General features: G+C 35.8%; 1 protein-coding gene across 1 annotated transcript in view; it reads right to left on the bottom strand.

Annotated features, from left to right (window-relative positions):
- CNGB3 (cyclic nucleotide gated channel subunit beta 3) overlaps positions 1–18,681 on the bottom strand; it is a 147,489-nt gene that overhangs the window by 77,734 nt on the left and 51,074 nt on the right. The window contains exons 4-7 of the mRNA XM_027064275.2: positions 12,399–12,544; positions 10,223–10,375; positions 9,012–9,220; positions 2,727–2,777 (exon numbers count right to left, since the gene is read on the bottom strand). Coding sequence (XP_026920076.2) covers positions 2,727–2,777; positions 9,012–9,220; positions 10,223–10,375; positions 12,399–12,544 — 559 coding nt within the window. The remainder of the gene's footprint in view (positions 1–2,726; positions 2,778–9,011; positions 9,221–10,222; positions 10,376–12,398; positions 12,545–18,681) is intronic.

The raw sequence follows: 18,681 nt of genomic DNA, 5'->3' as shown, positions 1-18,681 counted from the left end.
TGGATTGATTTATACCAATATGTAAGAGCTGACTGGGTACCATGAATTATTTGTTGTTTAATACAAAACTGCCTTCAGTTAAGTATGCCCGGTGTCACTGAAAGGTATATTAGCACCATGAAAATAACAACACTATTTTGTAGTCTACTTCCAATGTTTTTCATTTCCACTTTCATGCATCTGAGCTCTCCTTAGACTCTGCATTTTCTGTAATTTCTGTTGAGCTGTCACATATACTTCAGAGATGGCATGGTCGCTAATGTTAAAATACATTTTAATAGTGTTTTAAACATGGGGATTTGGACTGAAAGTCAAGTCAATTCTTGATTTTATTAGAAACCATTGAACATTAAACACAGTTGCATATTTTTATGTTTCAGCCAATACTCCAGTATTCAAGCCTGATTATACTGTTGGTGGTTCTTCCAGATACCTCAGTTCTCTCTATTGCTCTCTCTTCGGGATGGTATTGCTAACAATAAACTGCTATGAAATCTATCTCTTAGACACTGTGCAGGCTGAGATAGAGGAAAGGAACCAGTCCCATTTACAATTAATCAGTAACTCCAATAGGAGTTGAAAGTATTAAAAGTATTATTATAGCTCAAAAAATATATATATTAAAATATGTCATGTATTTAATTATTCTCGTCTTCTATTATCCTGGCAGTTGCAAAATGGCAACATCACTTGCATACTTTCCTGATTGCAATGATAACAATAGGAAATTCTTTTAGTAAGATATATTCATTTTCATTAATTTTTATATAGTTTTGAAAAATAGAGTAATTTAAAAAACATTTAATTTATTTAAAACATTTAAGAGCAGTTAAGGGCTTTTTGTAAGGCATATGAAATGGAAAGTTGAGGTAATTAATTGCATACCAGAATTTCACAATAACTTAGTGTTACTAAAGAGAAATGAAACTTTTAGTTTAAATTAATCAGACTGGCTATTACAAACAAATTCTTTACAGATAGTATTGGTTTATAAATTATATCATATCCTCAAACCTCATTAATTTTACCCTACAGATATTGAGCCTTGTAGCAAGTTGAGACAAATACAGAACAGCTATTAAAATAATGTCATATAAGTATAAAAGCAGGAGCATAGAATTGTTAACTTGTCTAGTGTTATTGCAGCACTCATGTTTTCTGGCTCAAATCATAATAATCTTTTTAAATTCTTTAAAATAAATTTATTAGAACTAATATGTCAATATGTCAGAATTATGGTCTTTTTACTTGCTGTCTATCCAATTGCTCAACTGCCCACTTTAATTCTCTATGTAGTCATTAGCTGTGTTTGATATTAACACGCTAGTGTTAGATAAAGATGATTTATTTCTCACTGAATTGTAGAAAATTGAATAGAGTAAGAATTGACCAATACTGAACTCTGTACAAGGCACTTTACAAAACATGTTGGGATTGAAATAGGAGTAAAATATTGTTTCTGTCCACAAGAAGTTAACAATCTAATAGTGGAATAATGAATCACAAAAATAACTAGACAAGCAGGATGTGCTAAGAGAATTCAAAATGAGTGACCACAATTGAATAAATGTAAAATTTTACATTTGTAAACCCACATTAAATGTATGAGTTAATTTGCCTTTATTCAAATTCAAGACAGTGATTAAGAGTTTAGAATAAGTTTTGTGACACTTAAGAATATACATCCTCTTGTGGAGTTCATCAAAGTAGCATAGATTATGAATATGTCTAAGTATGTGGCAAATTTTTACAAAGAAAATTAGTTGGAGATAAAAACAAATTGAAAGAGATTTTAATCACCATAGACTGCCAATGGGGACAATAGGGTTCCTAAACCCAGATTTGTATTTTTATACAAAATTCGAGGCCACAGAAGTGTTCTTGAAATGGGAGGTTGGACTTACACAAGTTAGGTAAGCTTGGATATCTCCCAAATCTATATTTCTCAAAGGTAGGAGGGACAAATAAAAGATAACAAAGTATTTGGGTGTAAATAATCATGAGTGAAAAAACATACAATTATATTGTTATTTGAGGAAAGAGGGTGCCATATTATATAAATAATTGCTTCTTTTCTATTTTGTTTATATGAACAACAAAGAAATAGGAGTAGAACAATTTGACAGACTTTTACAACATGGTATGTAAATTGGAGGCTAGCATTCTATATGAATAAGACAAAGTACAGTATAACCTTGGTTTGTGAGCACAATTCATTCTGGAAACACGCTTGCAATCCCAAGCACTTGTATATCAAAGCGAATTTCAAGAACCACTGGCTCAGTTGTGATCATGTGACATTTGGATGATGTACTACTCATATTGCAAGATACTGCCCGTTTATCAAGTTAAAATTTATTAGAAATGTTTGCTCATCTTGCGGAACACTCACAGAACAAGTTACTCATGATCCAAAATTTTACTGTACACTCCATACTTCTTTACTGATATCTTATTCAGAATTTAAATGTGAGCACTAACATTTTGTTGTGCTTGATAAAGATGCATATAAAGAACTGCACATTCAAGGAAGTATACCATGTAATTATTGAGAAGCAAAAACTTCAGGTTTGCCTTTGCTTAATAGAACTTCATCTGTATAAACTTTGTTACAAAAGCTACAATTCAAAAAGAAGCAGATTTTGAAAAAAGAAATTTGTAGATAGGACTTAAAATCAAAATGGCAATGGATAACTTGCACAATTTTGAAATTGTAAGTCACCTACCTGAAATTTTGTAGAACTCCTGTAGTGTGTCTTTAACTCATTTGAATCCACCTGAAATGTGATATTTTGAATTAATTTTACCCAATTTCATCAATTATTTTTCTCACTGTGGTAAATATATATACCTATTTCTCTTTCCTGGTTCCTTGTAACTTCAGCCCATAAATATGCTCTATCCTCTTATCTCTTAAAACAGAATAAAAATCTTCTTTGGTGTTTGTTTTGTTTTTGCTATTGATCTATTATTTGTCACACTCAAGCTTCTAAAGAAGTTGCCTACATTGCTTTATTTTGCATCCTTCCCTCAAATTTCCTCCTTGATCCATGGCAATTTGGTGAGAATTTGACTTGCTCTCATTTTTCTCTTCCCATTAAGACGACCAATATGAATGCCACCAACAACGTCCTAATGATCACACCAAGGGAATCCTTGTATTCTTCTATGGCATTCACCATGTTTTGAAATCACACATATTTCTTGGCTCATTTATTTAAAATCAGTGTATTCCATTAAATGATAATCTATCTTAGGACAGGGTTGACTTTGTTTAGCAACTGTATATAGTTAGTGACTAGAATATACTAGGAATCCAATAAATACTTATTGAGTGGATAAACAGATCAAGGAATGAAGAGATGACTAAAAAATTTGATATTTGTCTTTGAAATTTTTTCTTTCCAAAGAATCTGTAATGCCATTTTTCATTTACGTCTTCAGTTCTAACTATTTGGTGACTTTTTTTTCCCTTTAATTCCAGGGCTAGCCATTTAAATGGCAACATTCCCCAGGACTTAGCTCTCTTCTTCTCCTCTTTATACTTGCTTCCTAGAAAACTTCACCCACTTAAATGGTTTCAAATATACCCATGTACATTGATGCTAACAAAGATCTACTGCCATCTAATATCACTTTCTGGAGCTATTGACCCACACAAACAACTGCCTATTGTCTTCTACACTTAGCAATTCTGCTTATCTCAAATTTAATTTATATCAGACCTGAATTCATCATGATTCTTCATTCCCCTCAAGCCTAATCATCCTCCCACCTCCTCCTCTTGAGTATCCTATGAGCATCCTCATCTATATTGGTCAGTGATCCTAGACCACTCATTTTCCCTCAGTCCTCATCCAACCAGAAACCAATTCTATGATTCTTCTTCCTACACTTTTCTGATGTCCATTCTCTTCTTTTGGCATGGGTCTCTTTGCCTTAGTCTTGTTCCCCTTGATCCATTCTATAATTGCAGCTAGATGATCTCAGTAAATCAGATTACTTAACAATCACCATTTATGTGAAATCCTCTGTTTCTACAGGACTTAAAAAAAAAAAAACTCCCTTTCATAGTCTATAAGGTTCTACTTTGTCTCACTCACCTCCTGTAGCATCCCATATCCACTTTATTCAGCAGTTCCTCAGATGCACCAGTTTCTCACTTTCATGACTTTGCCTATGCTATTCTCAGAGCTTGGAACTTATCTTTTTCCCCTTTTTTGTGGGATGGAGATGTGCAGATAATGGAAATTCATTCATCAAGATTTGGACCAGGTGTCCTCTCCTTCACATGGTTTTCTCTGTACCTCACAACCCCTAGGGCTCACCTCTGTCATGACTCACATTACAAAACCTCACCATTTTCCTTTTGTCTGTCCTTCATAGGGTGAGTTACTTAAGGGGGTCCATATCTTTGTCTTCTTTCTCCAGTTTCTAATGCAACATTTAGCACATAGTAGGTGCCCAATAAATATATGATAAGCGATAGATGAAGAAGCATTTGTCACTCTTCAGATCTAAAAGAATTAATGCTAATACTGGATTTATACTCTTATATTTTAGTTATAGGTAGGGAGGAATTGTCTATGTATTACTAATGATCTGACCAAAGTATTGTAATTTGGACACATGGAAGCAGTGTCTTCTAACAGTTATCATCCAGACTGTCCAAGCTCAGAAGTTTTAAACTACTGCCAAGCAATGTTAAATACTGGTTAGCCAACTCACCAATTCCTGTTCCCCTCACATTTTTTGGCTATAATTTTTACCCATGCACATATACTGTATCTTACAGAAATATATTAGAAAAAATATAAGACATGCTCATCTAATGATTTGACTGTGAAACACAATGACTTATTTAGCCACTGGTAAGACCTAGACAGTAGTTTAAGTTGAATCATGTACTGAGCTTGAGTAAAATCAGTCAGCTCTTTCAAAGCTCATCTGGGACTGACAGATAAATTTCAAGTGCTATGAGGATAAAATACCACCCTCTCCTCCAACCTTGGAAGAATGATTTTAGCACTTTTATCCCTTTACTTTTAGGCTTGTTTGTGATCCTATAATTGAATAAATGTAAATGAAACTAAAACTTGTTATAGTAGAGGAAATGCCATCTAGTGATTCTAAAATTTTTTTTGGAGCACTAAATAAATTAGGTATTATTAGTTGTATGAGGATCTGCATGCTTACCGCTAACAATTAGGCACTTATTTAAAAAATGTTGCCCTATTTAATTCTCTTTCTCTCTTTTAAGCCTTGTCATTATGCCGGCAACATTTTTTTCAGGGGAGGCTTACTTTATGAAGGATACATATGCTGACTGCACCTAAATCCTCTTCCAACAGATAGTTTGTGAAGAAGCTTTACCCAGGTATGATTATATTTACTTCTTCTGATAAATAATTCATAGAAACTCCATAATTTCATATAGAACAGATAGAAATGTTTCAAAAAATAGTAATATCATCTGAAACAACTACAATGCAGATTAAATAATTATTCAAGGAAAGAAGATTCTTGAACCAAGTTTGCCATTCATTCACTCCTTCAAACATTTCTTGGATATACTCTCTGAGTTCCTAAAATAGGCAAATGAATTGAATACTGTCCTTATTCTCAAGAAAATTATTATCAGGTAAGAAAGAGAGCTACATATAAAAATAGGAGACAATAAGGGAAGTTAAATGTGTGGATATTCATTCATTTGATTCATTCAACAACTTACTGTATATCTTTTAGACTCCAGAGTCTGGCCTCAGTGTACACATTGTCTTATTCTTCACAATAGGTTTATGAGGTGGGTATTATAATTCCCATTTTATGGATGAAAGGTAAATGCATTTTCTTTAAATAATGCTATTACTAAATTTCAGAGATGGAATTTGACCCTGGTCTGCTTGTTTCTACTATATTATAATTAACCCAATTTTTACTTAACAATTAAATAACAGAATTATGAATAAAGTGTACAGAGCGCAGAGAAGGGAGTGATTAATTTTCTTTAGGTCAGTTTATAAAGAGTAACTGAGAAGATGAAGTGCCAAAAGTGGTTGACAATAATGGCAGGACTGATTGGCATTGTCACTAGATGGCGCTGAGCATTTCCATGGATTGTTGTGATTGGTAGGTTTAGCATTGTTGTGTGTATGAGAGTCTCCTATCTCAGTAATGCTCATTGCCATTTCCAGCTCTATTTCTGCAGTCTATAAAGGAAAGTAACAGCAAGAGAGTTGTTCTTTGATACAAAATTTTGTTCTCTATTTGAATAGCACAATTTTCAGAATAAAGATATTGCAAATAAATGCTGTGAAAAACTTGTAAACCCTTCCAATTCCCTATATTGTGGCCTTTAGCACTTCAATCTGTTCGTTACCTACTTTTCAAGGCCTTGGGGAACTAATATTCCCATTCTCCAGCCCTGAAATACCTGGAAACTGTAAGTATTTAATAAATGTTTGTTGAATGAATGAATGAGTGAATGAATAATTTGTCTCTGTACACCAAAGGTAGCAGAGATAGCTAAATGTAGTTAGATCTTTAGTTTGGGTTCTCAACTTGCATAGTCTTCTTACCAAAATGTAATCAAGTTTCAAAAGCTAACACTACCTATCCTAAATTAAAGAAACCATTAAACTTCTTTTGAACAAACAAAGCAATTAGTTCCTGCTCTGTATTTGTAGTTTGTGATAATGCATTTTAAATAGAGTCCGTTGAGTGTGTTTTTATTGGTTATTTTTCTTGTTTTTAACACTCCATTGTGTGTAAAGCCCTTTTAGAAAACTGAAAATAAGTCTCCCCTTACTGATTTTGTCATTTTCCATTTGTCAAACATTGATTTTCTCCCCCCTTGTGCATCTAATGGAGGTTGAAATTAGCACTCTTTTTTTTGTGTGTTGTTTACTTCTTATTTGTACACCATCATCATCATTCATCAAACTGCCAGTGAGCTCTGGGGATAGTGCTGGTGAGCTGACTAGTGCTCTGAAGTCCACACAAGGAATATTTTGAATAGATTTTTGTTATAGCTTTAGCTCTTGCCTTCAGAATTTCTTTCTATGAAAACTTTCAAATAATAGGAGGATTTCTTCAGCAAATAAAATTTTTTCTAAAATAAAACAACAATAACCAAAATTACTCCTTTTAGCTTTTTGATAATTTAAGATTGTCTGGAGATTCAAAAGAAAACATTTGGGAGATGAAGGAACCCACCTCTGTTCTTTAAAAATATGTTTCAACCACGGTGCCATATATTCCACTGGTCTGCTCTTCCTACTGTGACAGATCCACTGGAGGATTTGTTCTGTGCCACCCTCACAGAGATTGTGACATGGACACCAGTTGGAAAGGAGGCATCCTTCTAGTTAGTTGAGGAAGGGGCTGGAGAGTAGAGGCTTTAAGATTTGGGTATGTGCTTGTGAAAACATATTCTTCTGTTTCTGTCTTAGACTGACAGGATTGCTTATGAAATTCCCTCAATACTGAGGATAAATCTAGGAGAAGATAATTTCTCCTAAGGGTAACAATGCTAGTTTCTGAGGTAAGCCACTGCATTTGATGATGAGAACTGGGATGTGATGAGTCTGGAAAGTGGAAGAGTGAAAAGAATATAAGCCAGTAGATGCCATATTAATTAAAAAAAAATCACAAAACAACTGGTGTGTTTTTTGTGCTTGTGATTTGTACCTGTCTGCAGGCTGTGTGGCTTCCTACTTACAGTCTGGCTCTTTTGATGAAGAACTTGATGGCTTATTGTTATAGTACCATCTAATAGCACATTCTGCAATGGTGGGAATATTCTGTGTTCTCGGATATGGTAGCCTCTAGCCAAATGAAAATTGGGCACTGAAAATACGGATAGTGTGGCTAGGATACATGAATTTTTAATGTTATTTAATCTTAATTAATTGAAATTGAAATTTGAACAGACACATCTGGCTAGTGGCCACTATATTGGACATTGCAGTGAATCTACACTGATTTAAAGGGTCATGACAGCTTTTCTCTTCTTTTTAAGTTAGGTTTTCCCAAAGTGTCAAGGCCTAACACTTTAGATTTGTTTTTTTTGTACTATGTACAGGTGCTGTGCTCAGTGCTGACTATACAGTTATAAAAACAGGATACAGTCTGTGTCCTAAAAATCTTATACACTAGGGCTTTCGAACAACATCAGGCTATCTCCTGAGGAGGTTGAGTAGACTTTTATGTGTGAAATAATACCTGCCTTATTTAAAAAAATATTGAGGTGAATGGTAGATTCCAATGTGGTAGAAAGTACCTGCCTCGTGGACTATATGAAGCTTGATTACTAGAGAAATATATATTAAATTACTTCTTTTTGCATTGATAATTCATACTTTTTTTTTTTTTTTACATTATTTAGGTAAAGTACGTGTATGTTTTTGACATTTCAGACCTGGTATTATCTTTCTATCGTCACATATTATCAAAGTCTGAGAAAGTTACCAACATGAACCAACATGGTGCAGTTGTAATGAACATGGGTTTTGGAGTAAAGGTCTAGGTTCGAATCTTGTCTCAACTACTTTCTTAGCTTTGTGCCTTGAGCAATCATCTACCCTCTCCAAACCTCAGTTTCATCTCCTGTATATGGGGTCGACAATAACATCTTCTTTATAGGGTGACTGGAAGGATTAGGTGAGGCAGCGTAAATAAATGCACTCATGAGGCATCAGACATAGCTCGAGGCACTTTACATGCATCATTTCATTTAGTCTTTCCATCAACATTGTGAAGGTACTATTGTTATTACTATTTTTAAGATGAGGAAACTAAAGCACAGGGAGATGCATGGTCCCCAGAACACAGTGAATCCTCAAGGGTTGTGTTGTTGTTGTTGTTGTTGTTATACTGGTGGTTTTTAGTGGTTAAAGACTCATACAGACAGAAACAGTCAGATATTAAATAAACAATGTTGTTAATTTATTTTTTTGTTGTCCAATCTGATATTCATTTGTCAGTTTCTGCTTCTCCCCAGCCCCACTTACTATTATGTTTCCTCCTTTTATAAACTGGAGTCTGGGCTGGATTAATAGCATATCACAAAGGTAGATGATATCACATATGATGTCTGTAATAAACCAGTAGCGTGTGTTGTCTGGTGTTTGATACGGAAAGACAAGGCGCAGTGGTATAAGCCAGCAGTTCCAGTTATAGGCAATGGTGACAAGCAAGAGCCACAGGAGATAGAGTCGATCTAGAAAAATCCAAATGGCATGTAATAAGCATTAAAAAAGACTCTCTTGTAATGGTAATGTTGGAGCAATGTCCTCTGGAGATAAGAAAATTACTGTAAAAGGTTCTATTAACATTCAGTACAATTCTGCCTTTAGAGTCTAAAGCACTGGGTTTTACAAGGGATATTGAGTGATCTTATCAGCTCTTCTAACATTGGAGAAAGGCCTTCTTCTTTGCCAAGAAGTGGCCATGCTAAGTCTGTCCCCACAGGTAAGTGTGCTATATGGATCAAGGAAGAGGAGACTCAGGGGAAGTCAGAGGTGCCTTGTTTGGATAACTGCGGCAGTAAGCCTTTTCTGCATCAGGAGTTAAACTTCAGGATCACCCAGGGCAGGTAGACAAAAAGGCCACATCTTGCCTGAATGAGTATGGCTGATGTGAGAGGGCAGAGAATCGGTCCATTAAGACAGTCCATGTTCTTTCACAATTGCTTTCTTCTGCTGGAGGGAGGCCACAGGAAGGGATTTGTTCAGTTAGAATAATTAACAATGTGAAAGGATGGAAAAAGATACATACTTCATAATTACTTTTTTAGGGAGGGGTGTGGGTGTACATATAGCTGAATACTTTGGAGCTTTCTTTTCAGAAGTAATTACTGGCAGAATAGACCCTGGACTGCTTTTTATATCTATCTATCTATCTATCTATCTATCTATCTATCTATCATCTATGTATCTATCTATGTATCTATCTATCATCTATTTATTTTGGTGGTTATACATTTACTTTACTTCACATTACTCTGGCATACATTTTAAAAATAGGCAGGAATATTTTATCTCTTGCTTTCACCAGAGAGGCGCAAACAGTCCATTGCATATTTGATATAGTTTATGTTCTGCTTTCTAGACAGATTTAGAATGTGGGCTAGGGAAAAAAAGAAGTCATTGGTGACTTTGGGTTACATGAGTTCTTGATAATAGCCAGCCCTCCCACTGAGAATTTCACCCTTTGATGGTACCTGTGTATGAATCTATGCTTCTTGGAAGTCTAATTTGCTTTAGATACTCTGTCAGAGGCATCTTCTGGAATTTAAAACACAATATGTGATAGTAGTGTTCTTCTTTTAGCTTAGCACTGCTTTCTTGTGTTGATGGTACAGCTGTGGGCTTTGCTTTATAGGGGAAAAAAGAGATAAACACATTTTTAAGAAGTCAGGTTAGCTAAATGAGAAAAAGCTTGGATTTCTCAAAGTCAGAACATTTCAGAATCTTTCCTTCTCAATATAGGCAGACAAAGCATGTTTTGACATTGAAAACAGTGACATTAATAACAATATCCATGTAAGGAAAAGATTGGAATTTGGAAATAAACAGATTTAAAGCTTACTAGTAAATTATCCTACAGGTGTTACAAATGGGATATATTATTTTATTTATTTACTGTAATCTCCACACACAATGTGGGACTCAAACTCACAACCTTGAGATCAAGAGTCACATGATCTACTGACTGAGCCAGCCAGGCACACCACAAATAGGATATTTTAAGTACAAGCTTAATTCTTACATATTTTGTAGCATAAAGTCAGTCCTTAGGTTTACATTGAAAAGAAAATTAAAAATTTACATCATTCTAAAGGTTTTAGTTTCATGCTTCTTGGGTTTTGCATATATCTTTCAAGTTATGAATAAATAAAGCTCAAAATATTTTTTCAACCTATGTTTATCAAAATACAATGACTGCCTTTTCTTTTCAAAAAGAAATTACTATACAATATGTAGTTTATTTTTTACTTATTTAAAAAATGTTAATTTGTTTATTTTGAGAGAGAGAGAGAACATGTATGAGCAGAGAAGGGGCAGAGAGAGAATCCAAAGTAGGCTCTGCATTCAGTGCAGAGCCCAATGTGGGGCTCGGTCTCCTGACCCTGAGATCATGACCAGAGCTGAAATCAAGAGTGAGACACTTAGCTGACTGAGCCATCCAGGATCCCCTGTAGTTTATTTTAAAAATCCAATTTACCTTATACAGAATTTTCCTTATAAAGGAAACCCTTAACTCTATATGTTAACAGTTTAACTTTTATTTAACTGTTATTAAACAACCTTTCTTCTATTTTTGTCTCTCTCTCTATATATATACATAAATATTTTTATAAAGATGTATTCATAAAATATATCACTTTTGTGCTCTACTTTATTGTATTTATTAATTTTTCATAAACACATTTCTGAAATTATTAGGGAAGCTGATGATTGCCCCCCATGTGATTAGTTTATTGATGTTCTCTACTATGTTGTATATTCAGATAGTGTTCTTATATTTTTATAATAAATGCTTTGTGTATAAAGGGTATTCTTAATTAATATTTACAATAAAACTTGCTATCGTGGATATTGCTGTTGGCTTGTTCATATACGGTGGGTCCAGAGGTCATGTGCAGGGGGCTCCCTGTGTCTCTCTTCTTCAGGGTTTTCTCTGAGCTGGCTTACTTAAAGTGTTGGAGACTTAGCAACATGCCCCAGCAACAACCTTCAGCCAATGTAAAACAGTTGGTGGATTGATACCCCAGCTTCTTTCTCCAAAATATATAAAGTACTTATACAACTCAACACCAAAAAACCTTCCACACAATCTGATTAAAAAATGGGCAGAGGACCTGAATAGACATTTTTTCCCAAAGAAGACATACAGATGGCCAACAGACACATGAAAAGATGCTTAACATCACTCAGCATCACGCCAATGCAATTCTAAACCACAATGAGATATCACCTCACACCAGTCAGAATAGCTAGTATCAAAAGGACAAGAAATAACAAGTATTTGTGAGGATGTGGAGAACGGGGGATCCTGTGCATTGTTGGTGGGAATATATGTATTGATGCAACCACTGGAAAACAGTGTGGAGGTTTCTCAGGAGAATTCTTAAGTGTGATCCACATAGTTTTTCAGCTGGATCAAGTCCTAGGGCCTACAGAAGAAGCCATCTCATCAATACATCTTTATTGTCTTAACTCCTATCTCCATCTCTCTTATCTGCTCTCACCTTCCTGGATCACCTTCAATACAAACTATCTGTACTTAAATCATTGTCGCAGGGTCTGCTTTTGGGGGAACCCAAGCTAAGATATTTGAAAATACATGCCCCTTCATAATATTTTCTTTCCAGTACTTTGAGTAACAATGCTTACCAGTTTGGGGGCTGGCTTCAGGTGAGGATATATCTCCTTCTGCCAACTTTTTCTTGTAGAGGATTGTTCTTTGACGCATCCTTCTCACCAAGTTGTGTAGCTGGGCATCAGCATACTCATTTATAACAGGGGCTTCATGTGGTTTGCTTTTTGGACAAAATGAGGAAAAAATGGTGATAGAGATGGACCCATGAAGAAGTACATACAAGGGAGAAATTAAGTTTTTTCACACTCCTTATAGATCTCAGACAATTATTTGCTCCTTTCTACAAGTGAATAGAACAATTTAAAACTTAAGTTTGATGGGGAGCGCCTGCGTGGCTCAGTGGGTTGAGCATCCAGCTTTGGCTCAGGTCATGATCTCACAGCTCGTGAGTTCGAGCCCCATGTCGGGCTCTGTGCTGATAGCTCAGAGCCTGGAGTCTGCTTTTGCTTCTGTGTCTCCCTCTCTCTCTGCCCCTCACTCACTCACATTCTGTCTCTGTCTCTCTCAAAAATAAATAAATATTAAAAAAAATTAAGTTTGATGGAACAGTGCTGGTGGAATACAGATTTACCAATGAAATATTAGAATCCACAAATAACAAATGTCCATTCTTGACTCTATTAGATCTTGAGGACTGTGATTCTGACATTTAATTGCATCATTAGAAGAAAAAAACAAAAGAAACATTACCTGGAATTGTAGGTAGAATTCTATTTTTTTAAAAGGTTTATTTATTTATTTTGAGAGCAAGAGTGAGAGAGAGAGAGAGAAAGAAAGAGAGAGAGAGAGAGAGAAGGGCAGAGAAAGAGAGAGAGAAGGAGAGAGAGGATCAGGCCTGATAGCATGGTGCCTGAAGCAGGCTTGATCTAACAAACTGTGAGATCATGATGTAGGCAGAATTCTAAGATGGCCCCCTGGTGTCCTTCTCCTGCAAATCCTGGAGACAATAAATATGGTGGATTTTGCTTTCATAATTAGTGTGTGCTATATAGCTTAATTGACTTAAAGGTAAGAAATTTATACAAATGGGCCTGATGTAATCAAATAAGCCCTTTAAAAGCAGAGAGTTTCTGTAGCTGGTGATAGAGCAGAAAGTTACAGGTTTGAAGCATAAGGGCAATTCTACTTGAGAGAAATGATCAATTTTTGGCTTTGAAGAATAAAGGGGCCCCCTCATGAGAATTACATGAAGCTTCTAGGAGCAGAGACTGTCTCAGGCTAGCTGATAACAAGAAAACAAGGACCTCAGTCCTACAACCGCATGGAGCTGAATTCTGCCAATAATTTGAATGAGCTTGGAAGTAGATTCTTTTCTGGTGCCTCCAGGTAAGAGACTAGCCAAGCCTGTCTGACACCTTCATTTCAGCTTTGAGAGACCTTAAACAGAGAACCTAGCCTCACCCAGATTTTTGACTTATGGCAGTGTGAGCTATTAAATGGTATTGTTTTAAGTTACCTAGTTTGTAATAATTTCTTATGCAGCAGTAAAATGAATATATCTAGTGTGTGTTAATGCACTTCCCTTCTAAGAAAACAAACAAACAAAATAAGTACAGGGTATAAGATATGAATTAGTATACTTCATAAAGATCTGAGTTCCTTGACAGATTTTCCTCAGACTTCTAACTCGTTCTCTCTACCTTCCTTCTGAAGTCTGACACTGTGTCTACGCAGACCCATATAGGTTCTATGCATTCTCACCTCTTCACATCCATATCTCCCCTTTCCATCTCACTTCCAAACTGGAACTGATGGGGTTCATATTGGAGCTGGGTAATCTGTGGATTCTATTAAAAAAATTAATCTATTAAAAAAATTAATAAAAATTAATTTATTCTTGAGAGAGGGAGAGGGAGAGGGAGAGGGAGAGGGAGAGGGAGAGGGAGAGAGAGAGAGAGAGAGAGAGAGAGAGAGAGAGAGAGGCAGCGTGAGTGGAGGAGGGAAAGAGACAGAGGGAGACACAGAATCCTAAGCAGCCTCCAGGCTCCCAGCTGTCAGCACAGAGCCTGCAGGGCTCAAACTCACAAACTATGAGATCATGACCTGAGCTGAGGTCGGATGCTTAACTGACTGAGCCACCAGGCACCACCCACTGTGGATTCTATTTAAAAAGAATCCTAGTATGAGCCTCTCTCTACTAATCTCCATTCTCTGTCACGAACAGAAATATATCATATCTATAATTGTTTACAGATTCCCAGACCATCGGTGTGTCTTTCTTTCTTTCTTATTATCATAGTATAATTTATGCCTCTTTTATATGTCAAAAGTCCTGCCTCAGCATCAACATTCTTTTAAAAAAAATTTTTTTAATGTTTATTTATTTTTGAGACAGAGACAGAGCATAAACAGGGGAGGGGCAGAGAGAGAGAGGGAGACACAGAATCTGAAACAGGCTCAGGCTGTCAGCACAGAGCCCGACACGGGGCTCGAACCCACGAACTGTGAGCTCATGACCTGATTCGAAGTCAGACGCTTAACCAACTGAACCACCCAAGCACCCCTCAGCATCAAGATTCTTTAAATGTGTCACACTAAAAGCTTTAAAAGCCTTCTCAAGAATGGCGAAGACTGAGATACAGTGGAAGACTGGTACATCTTAGACAATATAGAAGTAGGGGATATTAGGTCTACAAAACTAGAATTTTTTCTTCTGATTAAGAAGTGTTATATATATCATTTCACAGATTTCTTCTTAGTATGCCTAGGAGTTTATTCATCCATCAGACTGTTGAGTTTCTACTTTATGTAATGGAATAAAAAGATGAATTAGACTGTAAACCTATGGATGTTCATAGTTTAATGGGGGAAGTAAGGATGTAAATGAGTACTTAATAAATAACAAAGATAGTACAAAGTGCTATGTTCATACTAAACTTGGCCTGGGGAATCAAGGAAGGGTTTCACAGAGAAAGCATCTTAAGTCTGAAATGTTTAGAAGGCCTTTGACAGAGAAATGAAAGAAGGACCTTCGAGGCCTTGAGAATAATACGTTCAGAAATGTGAAAAAACATAACACATTCAGCAAGTGTTGTGGGGGTGACTGGAACAGAGTAAGTACATGGAGGAGGCCAGGTGGCAGGGGTGGTAGGAGTGGTGGTGGTTAGGTCCTGAAAGGTGAGTGGGGTCAGATTATGATGGTTCCTACATGATTTATTAGGAGTTTGGACATTAATCTATAGGTTAATGGGAGCCAGTGTAGAGTATTAAGCAAATGAGGTGTATGAGAAGATAGAAGTTTTAGAGACGCAGAAATAGTGGCAGAGTTGAAGAGGAGCAGTGTAAATGGATGGATGCAAGGAAACAAATGAATGGGTTAGGTTAGAACTGTTACGGGAAAAGAGAAGGATTAAAGAAATAATTTAGAGCCAGAAAGAAAAGGATTTGATCTTTCTGGATCTTCTGAATAATCCAAATAAGAAATCAAGAATAACTTCTAAGTTTGTATTACAAGAGTCTAGCTTCATGAAGATGCCATTAATATAATGAGGAACTCACAAAGATGTTTGTATATAGAGGGTGTGTGGAAAAATGAGTTTGTGTGTGTGTGTGCGCATGTTCAATTTAAGATGTTTGTAGGACCTTGTGTGATAGGATTTTGTGCCTCCCAGAAGACATTTTCTGGGGATAAGACCTTGGTGGTCATCAGTGTATATGGGATGTGTGAAGAGATGTATGTAGATGATATCATTATAGACTGAAGTTCTCAAGGTCAGAAACCGTGTTTTCTTTATATTCCATAAGACCTAGGACAAGGTAAGTTTTCAATAAATGCTTATTGAATAAATAAACTCACTACTTCCAACCTTTTGTTTGACCTTATGTGATGTGCCTCAGTGCACTAAAAAAAATCTATAAAAAGTGAAGTTGAGACTTGCTGGATCATTAACTGTAAAGGCAGGTATTCGAACTGTCAAAATATCTAATCCAAACCTTAAGACCTAAGGAGAGTGTTTTTTCTCTTTTCCTGAATCATCGATAAGCCCTAATTGACCATATAATTGCCACTTAATCACACTGGTTTTTATTGTGCAAACCTACCTCATGATTAAAGTGCTGAAAATTATATTAGAAAGCATGCCAGCATTTCAAATGCATGTCTATATTTCAACTACGAAATATTTTTCTTTTTGTATTAGTTGAGTGTTTTATGTCCATTTATTTCATCTTTTCTTTTTTCCCCAGCTCTCTTAAAGAGTAATCCTTGTTCATCTTCTCCCTTACTGACATATATGCAGAAGCTATGAATGTATTTTTCTTTAGGTAATTTTGTGACTGAATAAAAAGTCATGTATTTTCATGAGATAAACACAAAATCAAACGGGTGTAGAGAGAGAAGCAATGGATATGCCTTATGTAACTATGCTTCATTTGAGTGATATTTGATATTTCTTGTTCATATTACTAAATGTATATTTTTAAAAGAATTATTCCTCATAATTTCTTGATGAACCATATCTTACATAAATATGTAAACATTTTACAAATTTTAGTAAAGAAATAGAAGGAAAGTCTTATTAAAACTCTTATTGAGATGAGTGAGGCTGTTAAAATTTGTATATGTATCTATGGGAGAATAAAAAATTAGTTGTTAGAGTGACATTTATTCCTGTTTTAATTTTTTTGATAAGGGTATAGAGAACACTCATTTAAAATAAAAGCTGATGAAAAAATCAAATTATAGTGGTAGTCTTCATTTCTTTAAATTCAATCAGAGATATAAGCAAAAAAAAATCATATATTTGACAATTGTTCTTGCATTTGGGGTTGCAGAAGCTTTCTCACTCCAGGGTGAATGCATCATAGTAATAACGAGATGGGTTAGAAGTAGGCCTTTCTTTTGCAAAGGGAGAAAAAAGCCATCGTGAAAGGGGAGGCAGAAAAGAGAAACTTGTGGTCTGTGGGAGTATTCAAGATACCATTTTTATTTATTTATATTTGTTTATTTATTGTTATTTTTGAGAGCAAGAGAGCACGTGCGTGTGCACATGAGTTGGGGGGCTGCAGAGAGAGAAGGGGACAGAGGATCTAAAGCGGACTCTGTGCTGACATCAGAGACCCTGAAGGGGGCTTGAACTCATGAACCGTGAGATTATGACCTGAGCTGAAATCTGATACCTGATCCACTGAGGTACCCTAGGATATCAGTTTTAAGAAAGAGTACATACGTAAGATGTGGATCTTGAAACTGATTCTTTCAAAACTATTTGTGTTTACTGAGACTCTTGGAAAGTTTTTATGTACACCCAGTGATACCCATTCTCCATTCTCCCATTAAGGTTGTTGCTTTAGTATAATGCAAAGGGGTGACTACTTTTGATGAGGTGAAATGGATGGTGGCAGTTAAGAATGAGTTTGCAGTGAAGGATGAATGGCACTTTGATTGATAATGTAGAGGGAAAATATTCAAGGCAAAGGATACAGCCTGAGAAAAAGTGTATCAGTTGCTGCTCTGTGGAGAATAATAAAAACTCAAACATTTAATGTAAAATCCCAAATCACCTATGATTTGGTTTGAAAGGTCAGTTGAGACCACTGGGGAAGCATAGCAGGATTCTAAGCAGAAGAGGGACATTATTAGCTATATTTTGGAAAAATAATTGAGAAAAATAAAGATAATTAGTTATGGTGTGGAAGAAGTATAACTGGAAGAAGGGAGAAAGATGAGTTAAAATATGTGGGTTAATGTAACAGTGAAATTTCAAGTTTGGTCGGTGTACTACATTGAACAGTGTTCTGCCAAAATTCATGTCCAACTGGAACCTCAGAATGTGACCTTACTTGAAAATAAGATCTTTACAAATGTAAGTAGCTAAGTGAAGATGAAGTCATACTGGAGTTGGGTGGGCCTTTAATCTAATGACTGGTGTCTTTATTGGAAGGCCAAGTGAAGACAGGGAGGAGACACACAGGGAGAACACCATGTGACAATGGAGGTAGAAATTGGAGTGATGTATCCACAAGTCAAGAAACACCACAGACTGCTGGCAACCAGCAGAGGCTGGGATAGGGATGTGGACCAGATTCTCCCTCGGGCTTTCAGAAGGACCAAACTTGCAGGCACCTTGATTTCAGGCTTCTAGCCTCTAGAACTGTGAGAGGATAAATTTCTGTTGTTTGAAGCCACTCAGTTTATGGTAATTTGTTGTGACAAATTTGTTGTGACAAATGTGACAAAGTTAGTTAGCAAACTGGATGACTGTGATGCCATGTAACTCAGATGGAGGCATAAATTGTAAGATAACTGTAAATGCACTCAATTCAGTATACGTTAAACTTGAAGTGTGAATGAAGAAT

Source organism: Acinonyx jubatus, chromosome F2 (assembly GCF_027475565.1).
Source record: "Acinonyx jubatus isolate Ajub_Pintada_27869175 chromosome F2, VMU_Ajub_asm_v1.0, whole genome shotgun sequence".
Lineage (NCBI taxonomy): Eukaryota > Metazoa > Chordata > Mammalia > Carnivora > Felidae > Acinonyx > Acinonyx jubatus.
The sequence above is the reverse complement of the archived record's forward strand: the minus strand, read 5'-3'. Positions and strand labels throughout refer to the sequence as shown.